The sequence below is a fragment of the Cyanistes caeruleus genome, chromosome 5, assembly GCF_971803275.1.
Source record: "Cyanistes caeruleus chromosome 5, bCyaCae1.hap1.1, whole genome shotgun sequence".
In the NCBI taxonomy this organism is placed as follows: domain Eukaryota; kingdom Metazoa; phylum Chordata; class Aves; order Passeriformes; family Paridae; genus Cyanistes; species Cyanistes caeruleus.
In genome coordinates, this window is record NC_141705.1 from 57,449,906 (window position 1) to 57,463,635 (window position 13,730).

The window sequence follows — 13,730 nt, forward strand, 5'->3', positions numbered from 1 at the left end:
CCATGCTATGATACCAGAATCAGCTGCTGAGATGTTCCCCTCCAGATTCCCGGGAATAGCAGCCCAAACTTGTGGTTATGCATGCACTACAATTTGCCTCAAAAAAAAAACCCAAAAACAAGCTAATAAAATTCTGTACCGTGTCTATTTTAGGATTTTTCTAAGGTGCCTATCACTGTGGAATCTAAACACAATATAACAATTATAGTTAACACTCTGTGCCTTAAAAGGCATGCTACTCAGCCCCGCTTGTTTGTTGTGTGTCTGTGTGGAAACTTTCCTTCTGTTTCCCTTCTTGTGCCTTTCACTTCCTCGCCTCCAGTTGTGAGCTGGCCCTGGCAAAGTGCCCTTAGCAGAAGAAAGCTTCATCCATGTGGTGGGTAGCACATGCAGATCTGAATATGGGTCAGGACAGGAATCATTCCAGATCTCTATTAAGTTTTTCTCCATAGCAGGGGATGGGACACCAAAAATGTTGGCAACGTTGTGTTCTGGGTCAGTCACTTAGACACATTGTAATTATCATAAAATTACACACTCTATATATTATATAGTTATTGGTCAATATGCTAAAGACATGGTAAGGAAGGCCCATATGGACACACACGGACCACTCATGGAAATTAAATCTCCAAATAACCAGTTGCAGTGGTGAATACCTACAAAAACCTAGGAAAAAAAAAAAATAAGGTGGTTCAAGCTCATGGCTATGCTGCGTAGGAGGATGAAAAGACAAAATAATCAGATTTTGAGGACTGCAGATGAACAAAATACATTTTGCCTGTTATCCTTATCAATAGAGCAAAACTACCTGAAGACCAAAGAGCAACATAAAGGGAAAAAGCTTTGTTACAGCATCCTGGAATAAAATTTGCCTTGTAATGAATGACAAACACCAACTCAGTACCTTAGCTTTAAGTGGCCTTTTTGGTTTTGAAAAATGTGTCTTCACCTGTAGCCACAGCTGACACATGGGGAGAAATGGGTGGAGAAGCAGAAGCAGCTCTGCCTTCATGGGCTGCCTGCCAGAAAGGAGATAAGTCCAGGTAGCTCCCAAAGGATACTAAGACAATAAGAAAACCCACTACTCAACTGGCATAACCAGAACACTGCACCCTCAATAACTCCCAGCTGTACTGTACCATTTCTGGTGTGCATTCAGTGCATTTTGAATGCTGTTGGCTTATATATGTGACAGTTTTTATAGTGTCACGTACATATAAATTTAAAGGCAGAACTGTTTATAATGAGAAAGAGATCTGGTAATTTTAAAATTTTTATTCTTGTTATCAATTTATACTTCCACCAGAAGGAATTCAAATTATGTCTGACACTTTTGGACACAAGACTAACATGCCCTTTCCTCATACTCCTGCTTCAGTTTTGATGTGATAGAAGATAATTCTACTGATGGCTTAGTTATTTGAGAAAAGTGTATGAAACTGTTTGAAACAAAGGTAAAAATGCTGTCTTTCAGACTGTTGTGCTTGTGATTCTTTACATCTATCTATGAGACCAATAAACAGATGCAAACAACCTGGTTTTGTAAGACAATTGCTTTCACCTCAAATAAGGACAGTTTTGCCAGCAAAGATGCCCAAGTCCATCATGACCTTTACCACTGGATTGCAGTGATGGAGAGACTTCAGATTGGGCCTCCACAGCAAGACTGAAGGTGATTGTCATCTCTTACATTGAGTTAAGCAGGTCTGTCTTACCTCAGGGATTTCTAACTGAGCATTACCCAGTCATAATCACAATATTATCAAATAATTAACACTACATGCTACATGATTGTACAAGGAGGTATGTTTTAGGCAGATGCAGGCTTAGTTAATGAAAGCATTAATGCTGGGAGGGGAGCAGAAAAGAGCACAAGGGCCTCAGAAAGCCATCATTTTGGGAAAACACAGAGACAGTGAACTAGTGTCTGATTTTGTCCAGCATCCCACCTGCAGAAATCACCATGCCTAAAAGGAAGGGACAGATCCTCAATCTTCAAACAACAATTTTTGCCACAAACACTGAGCTTACTTGATAATGATTATCATGATACACTGAGGATGCCTGGGAATAGTGTGCTGATCTACAGCAGAAGTGTTAAGGAATGAGCCTTCAAACTTTAGGGGGACGATTTAAGACCTAGCAACAACTTAAACCATAGCAAGATATCATGTTGTGACCAGAGGAATCTGAATAATTTACACAAAAGGGAACAGTTTCTTGAGCGTAAGCAAGGCCATACTCTTGTCCAGTAAGCTTGGATTCTGCAATAGCATGTATGAAACCTGAACAGGCATTTTTGTCCCCCCTCACACCAGTCTGATACCCTGTTACACACATTCATCTAAATCAGACAAAATTGCAACTATAATAAAACCTTTCACTATTATTATAAAACTCAACTGCATTAACAAGGGAAATGTTTTCACTTCAGCTTATTAATCAAAGAGCTAAGAGGACAGGTACCATTTTAACTTCCTCAATAATATTCTACAGCTTCCAAGACTCAGCACTTTGTGTTGCAACCATGTAGAAGTTCAGCTAAGCAGACAATCAGTTTCTTCTCACTTTTATATTTTTCTTTATCAGTACAGATGTTGCTTCCTTCAGAAGGTCATCTTCAGCTTGAGCCCAAAACTTAGGCTGAATTAAAAATATGCTCTAAACTTGAAAACAAAATATTACAGCATAATCTATCATTCATTTTGTTTTGGATCATTCACTGCTGAAATGCCTGCAGTTATAAGCTACAGCAAGAAAAAAGTTGAAACTGCAGGCCTGTCTGTAGAAAGCAATGGAGACATCCCTGCTAGAGCTAGCCAAGTTGCTTTGCCCACTTAGAGTGAGACACTGGCATGCAGGGTTATTAGTTGGCATCCTGGGAGAAGCACCGATAGGATTTGCTTTGTGTCACTTGTAACTGTGTCATTCTAACCAACATTGCAGCTTCTGGTGGCTCCAGGTCTGGAACACAGCCACAGACAGCTTGTGCTGCACCCAATTGACATAACCCAAGGCAGTTTCCACACTGCATAAAATGGAAAGGCAAGAAATGGAATAAAATTTCTTTCTTCCTTTTTATGGCCTCTTTACTTAAGTACAGGCATCATTTGTAGTACAACTAGGGAAATTTTGTTATTGCAAATGCAAATGAAATAGCTTTGTTATACTCTCAGTTTCTGACTGATGATTTGAGAATTTTGATTGTCAGTAAAGATTTCCCTTACCTTCATGTGTGATTTGAGATTGTCCTTGCGTGCACAGCGAAAAGGACAGAGTGGGCACTGATGGCTCTTCAAACCCGTGTGAATCACCATGTGCCGTTTCCAGTAGCTCTTCCTCTTGATAACCAAACCACAGATGGGACACTGGAAAGGTTTTCCCCCTTCTTCTTCAGAGGCTTAGAAGGAAGAAAAAGAGGATCCTTTACAGCCACTTGTCAAATACTTTCCCCTTGTAAACATACTCCAGATATCATTTCTCAATGCTAGAGTTTCATCTGTAAAGCGACATCAGTTAAACAACAACAGGTACATGAAGATTCCATTCCCTCCTGCATATACTTTTTCCCCCTAGTTATTATCCCTGTGACAAAGGTCACCATAATTTATAAAGGTTAATTCCCCAAACTTCCTTTCACTAATCAGTAGAGGATGCTACTCTCTCTCACCTGGGTCCTAATGTTCCTTATAATTTAACTGCACTGAGATGAATGCCTCTCATAATCATCACTTTTCAGCTTCATTTCCTATCAAGGGCTAGTTGTAGCAGAGTATGGAAAATATGCATAACTGTTAAAAAATGATCAATTTCCACATCTGATGGTGAGCCAGCAGGGAAGCAGGATATAAAGCACAGAAGAATCCACAACTTAACTGAAATGCATGGTGGTATTGCACAGCAGATATATTTAATACTAGAACTGAAAGGCTTCGGAAGTCCTGCTGCTGAAATTGTTTAGTTATGGCTCAAGCAGATACTGCTGCAGCATCAGCCATCAAAGGTCTTCAGGTCATAGGTTTCCTTCTGCTCCTCTAATTGCCAGGGCTTTAAATCTACTGCTTTCCTAAATGTCTGCACTCTGCTTTACTGCCCAGTTCACCTAAAAAAGGATTTGGTGGCATTGATCAGGAAAATATGGTTAGACTTTCAAGTGCAGAACCATCACAAGGTTGATGGAGAGAGAAATTTCTTGCTGCTGACTTTGCACAACTAACCTTGCATCCATCCAACCTCTCACAACAATTTCCTCTCATTATTATAAAGAAAGGCCTACTATTACAGTGGAACTGAATGTCCTTTTCCTCACTGTAAAAGACAAGACTGTTTTCAAATATCCAGAGCTCAGCAATGTGCATCTTGCTATTCAAAAATTCTCTCAGACTATTTAATCTCATTACTATCACTGATAAGAATATAGCAAACATCAAATTCCCTTGATGAGGAATTAAATGATAAAAACCTTCAGAAAGATCTGTCATATCCCAAAATACAATTCTTGCTATCAAGTAGGAAACAAAACCACTGTAATTCAACTGATTAGGGAGTCATTATGTAAGTACAGAAAGGGACACAATGTCAAAGCATGTACTATGGCAAGTTCAGAAATTCTCCTTGTAAAATATTCTATCACACTTAAAATATCAAATTGCTCCCTTCTCTGCCTCTCTAAAGAGTAGGCTAAAACCAATGTCATAGCTGCTTATGTTTGTTTTAAAATATTTTTAGTTTTTTCTTCACAAAAGGCAGGAGAGAAACAAACCACAGAAAAAATAAATGGGTATCTTTTTTATCTATAATTTCTTTTCCTTCTATCACATCTTTTCTTCAGCCCCAGAAGAGAAACGTTTAAGAAGGTATTACCTAGTTTTGACCCCCTTAAAAATAAATCTGCAATCAAGCTGAATCAACGGTGATCTAGCACATTACAAAATATGCAAACAAGTGGGATAAATGCATGTGACTTCACCAATAACAATGACAATTAGTGTTACTCAGGAATTGTACCAGTGTGCTCCAAAGCTGAACCATGTTAGCTCTATACTGCATAAGGTTCAGAATGAGAAGAAAATCAGGGGTTTCAGCTTTTCTTTGTTTATATTGATGTCTATTTTATATCACAATGTTACTCCAGTGAGGAGAGGATCAGCCAGTGCTTCCTAAAGGAGTTTTGGGAAAAAAGCATCAGGCATTAAGTTACACCAAATAAGTATCCAGTCAGTAGAAGAAGTGTCTGTCACCCACACCCTTTCAAAGCAATCAGAATTTAAGAGATATTCCAGGCTTTCTTTTCAACTTCATCCCAAATGTGTGAGTAGTTTATAAAACTGGCAATATTAACAGATAGATAGAAAAGTTAGCCTCCTCTGTACCAATTTACTATAATAAAAATGCAAGTAATGATTAGGTTGACCAAGCCTGACATGCCATTTCAGAGGCAACTACACTCTGATAAGCCATGGCTCCAGCTTCTTGCCTGAAATAACTCTGAGCAAATAGCTCAACACGGTGGACAAAAGAGCAGCAGGCATACTCTTGTTATTAACTTTGTCCTCTTTAAATAGCCTCCATCTTTGCTGCTCCTTACTTACATCTAATTAATCTCACTGAGTATTGATCTCATAACCAAAGCTACATGTTGCTGGTGGGGAAGTTAATCAGATTCGTAACAGCAAAGCAAACTCATCAATGCATTAAAGGTTCAAAGTATGAGAGCAGGGAAAAAGACCTCTAAAGCTATACCTGCTGGGAAAAGATACACCTCTTTGGGAACAAGACAAAAAAAGTCTCCAGGAACAACCAGACAGACACAAAAAGATAAAGCATTATATACTTTTTTTTTCATCTTTTAGTGCCATTAGGTTTTCTGAGAAAAAGGAATCATGAATGTGTAACATTTATTTTCATGGCAAATGTACACATTCAGCTTTTAGCTTATGTTATAGCAAGAAGGACTTCATCAAACTAATGAAAACCTTAGGACAGGCCTGTGCCAAGAATAGTTTGCCACTTTAATTGCCTTGGCAAAACACAGCAGTAAAACATTTATAGAACACATGTATAACAGAGCAAAAACTGATACTGGCTGTAACTCATTGCATCCCTCTCCCTCCTATTCCAAGGGAGGGATGAGCATTGCTATCTATCCTATAGCTTCTAACCCATGAGTGTTGACAGAGCTGCACAGGGACAGTTCAGGCCTCAGGATATCCCTAAACAAAGAGGTTAGGCCAGAAAAACAGCAAGGAAATGACACAACATCCATGTCAGGCTTCATATCTGTACCATGGCTTGCTACACCTATGCAGCCAGGCTAGTACTCCTGATAGAACTCAGCCTGATAAAACTACTTTGTGCATCTTGTGAAGATACCTGCCATGCTTCCTTTTCCTCTGCAGCAGAACACTGACAACATCTGAAGCCGTATGTTCCACCAGAAATTTGAATCTGTGATGTGAACTTTTTATAGAAAGATATGAAAAATCATTTTTCCTTGTTTTGAAGATGGATCATTTAAATTCCCCTGCATGGCTTGCCAGGTCTTTAAAGCTTTTGTTACCCAGACAGTTTCTTCTTCTTCCCTATAACCCTGATTCCTTGACTGTCAACAGCTGGAACTGATGGAAGAAAGTCAGATGTGTAAAATGGTTCTTGTTGAGCAAATTAGAGAAATGCAGTTTAGTTGGATTTTTTTTTTTGTTACAACAAAGGATTGCAAAAAAATTTTAATGAAAAGTGGCAACACAATAATATACTCTGGTAAATTAGGACAGGGTAGTAAGCGATTACACAAAAGTCCATTTGTGACAGAGACAGCAGGAGGGAGAATTCTCCCTTGTCCAATATTTCAAAAGCACTAGTTTTGTACATGCTCACTGATACTGTGAGCTCCCTCACAGGGATTCTTTGATCTTCTCCATTAAATATTTTTGTGGACACATTCTAAACTTGGTAAGAGAGGAAAATACTATTGTATGGAATAAAAGGGGGAAAAAAATGTAACTGTACACTCATACCTTTAAAATAGGGAAACATTTGTGACAGCTTGGTCTCAAAGTGGTACTTCAAAAAGCTTTTCTATTGTTCACCTAAAGTATCTGTTTCTTATTTTCATAAGACATGGGATCAAACAAATCCAGACCCACTGAAGAGACGTTATATAAGCCTATAGCAAAACAAACACATTCTACTTAGTATTTCAAATTGTGTCCATACCTGTACTAGTGGGTTTGGATGCTCTTCCCTTCGGGACTGGTAGTAACAGTAATTCCAAAGACTGTGGTGGAGTTGCTTTCTCTTGTTTCATCTCTGAAAGCTGCAGGGGCTCCTCAGGAACCAGTGATTTCTTCTTCTCAGCCAGGAGGGTGCCTGCAGCCCTTGCAGCAACCTCCTTGAGAAGGGCAGCTGAAGAGGTCATGGAAGCCAGGGAAAGGAAAGAGCTGGCTGGAGGTGGGTGCTCCTGCCCAGGAGTCATGCTTCTTTCGCTCACTTTCTTAGATAAAGCTGCTAACGTGGAGCTGGCTGACTGAGAGCTAAAAGGCGAGGAAAAGGATTCGAATCTTATCGTGTCCTCAGTCCTGGAAAAAGATTTGTCCTGCAGAACGGCATTGGCTGCAGCTTTCAGCTTCAGGATAGCTGAATCAGGGGACAAACCACAGGTGGTGGTTGAGTTTGGCAACCACTTACCTTGATTCCATATAAAGTGACTTCCTGCATTGTATTGGTCACTTTGTTCCTGTTTCTCAGCAAGCTTTCTGGCAAGCACACTTAGCTGCTGGGCATGGTGAGCAGGTGGAGAGAAGGAGATATTTGAGCCAAGATTTACAGGGGACTCAACTCTGCCATTGACTGTAACAGCAGCATCCAGTTTGAGGGAGCCAGCCTCCAGGAGCCGCCTCAGGTTACTGCTCAGTGGCTTGTTTGGACCTGGAGGCTCCTCTTCACCCAGAGTGGACACATCTGGAGAAAGGTGCTCCTTGCTCTGTAGAGTGTCTCTTAGTGCCTCATTTTCAATGGGTCCCAGCTCCGCTGTGTTGCTGCTCGGTGTTGCACTTCCCAAAGAGGTATCAGGGGAGGTGGACTGCTCTTGTATTCTGTCCTCAAGAGACAACTTAAAGTTCTCCTGGACTTCTCCATATGATGCTTCCGAAGGAGTTTCTGAAGAATTCCCAAACCAGCGTTCTTCTTCACTGAGCTCACCTTCCACTTCTTCCTGTCTGGTACCATCTGTGTGGAACCATGGACAACAGCATTATTCCCAAATCGGTGTAAAGCAGTTTCTTAGTATTAAGCATACTTGACCTCTGCATGACCCTCCTGAATAGTCCCCCAGCACCTAAAGTGCACAGGCTTGGAATCAGCCTGGATTCAGTGACCAGAAAAAAAGAGCTTTTCAAAATGAGTAAATCCTTCTTAGAAGACAAAATGATGACAAACCTGTCGTCTTTCAGTCTGCATAACTAAAGCAGCTAAAACTGCAACAATACATATAAACATAATATATATTCATATCTTGCAATTCTTTATTGACATAGTCTGTACATCCTGCAAAATATTATGAAGTCTCTGGTGTAAGGCAGGGATTTACAGATCAGAAATTACTGGATACTTGTGTATTTGTACAGCCAGCACAGGTGTGCCTTCAAAGGTAGATCAGGTTTGTAGTTACTCAAATCTCAGACCAATCCCGCAGTGACCCCTATCTAAAATAAAATAAAATTAATTTGTACTGATAATGACTGCAATGACTAATACATGAATGCAGGCTAAAGCTCTCATCTCTCCAACTACTTGGGAAAGGAACATCATACACACAGCGTTGTCTTATACAGACTCTAGTTGTTCTTATTTATTTGTCACTCTTTAATAAAAGTTTTAAAGATCATCCTAAACAGAACATAGTTTAGGTGAAAAGAAAAATGTGTTGGTTTCACTGCAGTTAAATAGACTCCTCTCTAGTAACTACAAAACACCTGAGTCTCTCCTGAGACCTGCCAGATTTTAAAGCACTGTGACCCTGGATTGCTCCTCTTCCTGACAGGTATTCAAAGTCATACAGATGTGACCAAGACCTTTTTTTTTTTTTTTTTGGCAGATCTTCCTGCCCAGAGCATAGTAAAGAACAACAGCACTGTTAGAATTAAATTCATATTATCTCCTCTTGCCAGATCTCACATTTCTTGCTTTTAGACACAATGTCCCAAGTTGCACAAGCATCTTTCTAATCGCACCACAGCAAGACAAAAGTATTTAATATAACCCTCCACTGACATTCTGGAAATAAGCCTGCATGTGATATGCATTGTGCCTATGATCATGTATTATTCCCAGATTCCCAATTTAATTCCAGCAAATTACAAAACTTGGAGAGAAGTTAATGAATAAAAACTTAGATTTCTATTATTGCTTTGATCCAAAGAATTTAAGGAGGAAAACCTCAAACAAATGTATCATGAGTATAGAGATACAAATGTACACTCTGAAAGCAAAGTTTTGGGACTTTTTTATGTTATACAGAGTATGAGGCACAGTCTCTCACAGAAAGTTCTTTTACTCAAAACCCTTCAGAAAAAAGATACCAATATTTTAGAAGCTGGCAATAAACTCAGTTACCTTAGGTCTGTAATTCAAGTAGAAGAGGGTTAGCTTATTCCCTTTTCTAAACAAACAAAAGCCAAACAAACATTCAAGCTCTCAGCTAGAATTATTTTGGTGCTGTCAAAGTTAACAACACAGACTCAGCAATAACATGTGCATAAAGGCCAGTACCCATGCACATTCAAATAAAGGAGAGAGGTGCTAATCAGTTGAACCAGCACTTATGCAGGTTAAAGGAGAACTGAATGTATTCCCTTTTCACCCCATGAACATTAAAAATGTAACTTGAGCATGTCTGTACAGCTGGGTGCACTCACATGAGAGATCCACTCATTCATCCCTGATGCAAACAATTTCTGGATTGGAAGTCAAAAAAGTATCTTATTGGCACTTTGTCTAAACTGATACACCAAGTGTAAGGCACATCCTCTCGGAGAGCCTGGAGCTGACACCACTACATAGCTCTGGAGCCAGAGCTAGCCTGCTTCCTACCACTTAATCTGTCTGTTGAAATGATCTCCCCTCTCCCCTGCAAACCCCACTCTGTCTCTGTAGTGGCCATCCATTCATAGGGAGGAAGAATTGCATTTCCCTTTACCCAAAAAGCCACTCAAACATTACAGTCTGAGGCATATTTTAGAGTAAATGGATCCAAGAAGAAATGGACTTTTGTTTTAGAGAGATCTACAGCTTACTATACCCCAAATTTCTCTGTTCCTTGCTGTGTACCTCAATTTCTTTCTTTTCCCAGACATGCACATTCCCCATTGGTCTTGCCTAAACAAAAGGGCAGCCACCACCACGTCATTGACAGGGAGCTGCAGGAGAGGAAGATTCTTCATTTAAAGGCTTTCTCCAAAGCCCAGGATTTCCCTCCTCTAGGTTACCTAAAGGATATCGCTCTCCTGTTGCTAATCTACCTGTGACCACTCAAGGCCTCTTAAAGCTACATGCAGTTTCTATAATAAAGGGCAAATTTCTTCTCCAGGCTCACTATCCCAAAAGCCAGCAGGATACTTTTTTTTCCACCAGTGCAGCTTCTTTCTGTAGCCAGAAACCAGACCTCTGACTGCTGACACTGTTCTAATTTTCCTCTTCTCAGTAATTCCCAGTTGCTGCAGCATCAAGCCCACTGTATTTGAAGCCTGTAAGGTTAATGCTGAAAAAGCCTACATCAGTGTCTTATCACTAGCTCAGTCAAGTCTCCCTTTAAACACCGGTGAATTGGTTTAGAAGCAGAACAGTGAAGCCTGGCAATTTCATTTCTAAGCAAAGTTGCCTGTCAAGGCCTTCAGGGCAGAATTTTAATTCACACTGACTTGTGAGCCTGTGAGTTTGAACAAGCTTGAGCACTCCAGGAGAAATCAACCCAATCCAACTACTTCTTTATGATTTGAAATTATATAAAAACCTTCTCTCAGAACCCAGGGGGGTTCATGGGTCACCCAGATCAGGTTTGTCTGAAGCAGGAGCCAACCTTCACACGTCTGTCAAGAAATTCCAGCTGTATTTCGCATCTGTGACAGAAATCTGCATGACATGTTTTTCCCTTCTCTCTCAACACAGTTATGGAGCTTCTCATCATGATTCAAGAGTCAAGACCTGTCAATACTGCTTCTTCCTGATTCCCAGAGTGTTCCTGAAATGAGAACCGCTTCCCAAGCCTTTTGTCACTGGCAGGGACCAGTTGGAAATTACAGACAGCCTGCATGCTTCAGGACTATCACATCGCACAGCACCCAGGAGCCTCAAAAAAATATTTTCCACTCCTGTCAGCAATGACAAAAGTCACCAAAGTACTGCTGGGTGACTGCTGCCACTGATGTTGCCCATGTATCCATCTCTGGCAAAGCCACAAATGTGTGCAGAAAGCAGTGTTTGAAGAAGAGCCAGTTTCCCTCGCTCGCCAACTCATCTGCTTGTTTTCAAATACAGAGAAGTTCATTTTCCTCTTCAAGAGATCAGTTTGACAGACAAATCTTATTGATCCCAAAGTGTGTTATTTCACTTTGTGACCATCTGCCCTTTTATTTAGAGTGCTGATTAGAATCTGACCCTGGTGCCAATAGAAATGTAAATATTAACTTACTCAAACTACTTATATCTCAAAACTGAAAAAGACAAACATGTTTGTTGATTTATACACTGAGCCACTCGTTTCAAATGCTGGAAACTTTAACTGTACCCAGAGCAATGTACACATGCCATTCCTGAAAGTGGCAAGTGTGAGATGATCCACAGCTTCACTTTGTAGGACCTGGAGGGGGGGAAATATCAATGTACTGAGTTAGATATCCAGGAAAGGGAAGAGTCTCAAAGTTGTGTTACTGAGCAAGACGCAGGCAGTGAAAACATGATGCAAAGAACACCATTTGAAACACTAGAAATTATCTGAGAAGAGGCTACAGCTAAGGAACCCACCTCAGAGACTGATTTTTCATGTTAAGCAGAACAAAATTCTGCTTTAATCATTCACTGTAATGAGTAAATTACAGAACTTCAAAACAGAAATCCATATGCTACAATGATATGAAACATATGGAAATTGTAATGATGGGATTACAGAATGAAAATTAAAGCAAATGCAAAAGTAGGTAGAAGTCAAATAATTTCAATTTTCATGTGTGCATTTCAAAGAAATGCACACAGGAAAATTGCTGATAAGTTAATCAAAATTGCCCTTTCTTCAGCACTTACATTTCAAGGAAAAACTGGGAACCTACAGAACCAAGATTTAAAGATATAGAAGAGCCAAACCTCATCTTTATTATCTTGATATCAATTACCCTGATTTGTATAAGGATTTCAGATATGATCATTCAACTTTGTGTCAATCTATATACAGTTGCAATTACAATTGTTGTCCATTTGACAACCTGATCATCTTCCTAAATTGCTGCCCCAACAACTCTATCATTTCATCTCTGGCACCTACCATAAACCATCCTTTGGATTATTTTACACTGAACACTGTACCTAGGCCTTCTGAAAGAGCTAGGATTAAGTGATAGCTTTACACTAGGGAACCGAGGAGCTCTGCAAAGATACCTAAAGAATTTAAAAGAACGCATTAAACTTAAATGAAGCAGGAAGCCATCCAAGAGGAGTTCTGCGGAAACACTGGCTCGGTTGAGCAATCAGTTTAAGGCCAAGTAAATAGGCAGATGCATCAAAAATAAGGCAGGGACAATACCTGAGCAAGCTAGGACTTAGCCTTGGGTGACTTATCAGTGATAGCAAGAAAAGTGGAAAGAGTGAAGAGAACAAACAGCCAACAATCAAGAATGCAAGGATAACTGTAAAGGCTTTTAATCAGTCATGGACAAGGAGAGGTGAGACAGATAGTGAACTGGAATGCTCATATCCAGCCTCCAAAATGGGTTCTCTTGTTCCCTGCTGATTTTCTTAGAACCCTCAAATGAGGACTAAGGAATCAGGCCATGATGATAGAATTCACTGTCCTGGCAGTTCAGTTCAGGATACCCTCTCCTGCTGTAACCCAGGTTCCATCATGACTTGTCATCACCATCATATCCAAATAAGACAAGTTTTCCCATCACATGGTGGCTGTTAATTCAAAATCAGCACAGGCTCCCCTTGTTGCCATCTTACCTCTGCAGACCAGATAATATGGAGGAGAAAAGAATGAAGGAGCTAAGGACCAAATACAATGGATATCTTAAGGTAAACTGTGTAAGCACATCACTTTAGCAAAGGTCAAGAATAATTACAAGAGACCACTTACTAATATCACATCACTTTCTAATTCACATTTTCTCTGGGTGTCAGCTGCACATAAGCCCTTGCTGATTTCACAATCAGGTACTATAGAAACCAGAAGGCACAGACATAAAAATGACAGTCATATCTGGAAAGCCTATTCTGTGGTATCCTACATAAATTGCTCAGTCTAGCTGCCTGCCTACAAACTACCCTTTTGGTATTCAGGCTGAATTTTAAGCATTTCAAATTAAAAAAAAAAAAAAAAAAAAAAAAGGTGAATGTAATATCTTTGGGCTGAACAACTTTTATGGGTTCCCACACACACCAAACCATGCAGATGTGTGTGCTGTAAGACTACCTCCAAGAAGCTGGGCACAAGGTGCACCAACACCCCACAGTCTCCACCT

At 40.0% G+C, this 13,730-nt stretch overlaps 1 protein-coding gene across 12 annotated transcripts in view; it reads right to left on the reverse strand.

The window, feature by feature from the left end:
• Window positions 1-13,730, reverse strand: part of ZNF827 (zinc finger protein 827) — a 154,941-nt gene that overhangs the window by 67,878 nt on the left and 73,333 nt on the right. For 9 of the 12 annotated variants that reach the window (XM_086889331.1, XM_086889329.1, XM_086889328.1 and 6 more), the window contains 2 exons: window positions 7,219-8,229; window positions 3,231-3,403 (listed from right to left, as the gene is read on the reverse strand). In XM_086889331.1, coding sequence (XP_086745457.1) covers window positions 3,231-3,403; window positions 7,219-8,229 — 1,184 coding nt within the window. The remainder of the gene's footprint in view (window positions 1-3,230; window positions 3,404-7,218; window positions 8,230-13,730) is intronic. The other 3 variants (XM_086889335.1, XM_086889333.1, XM_086889334.1) reach the window with 1 other exon arrangement.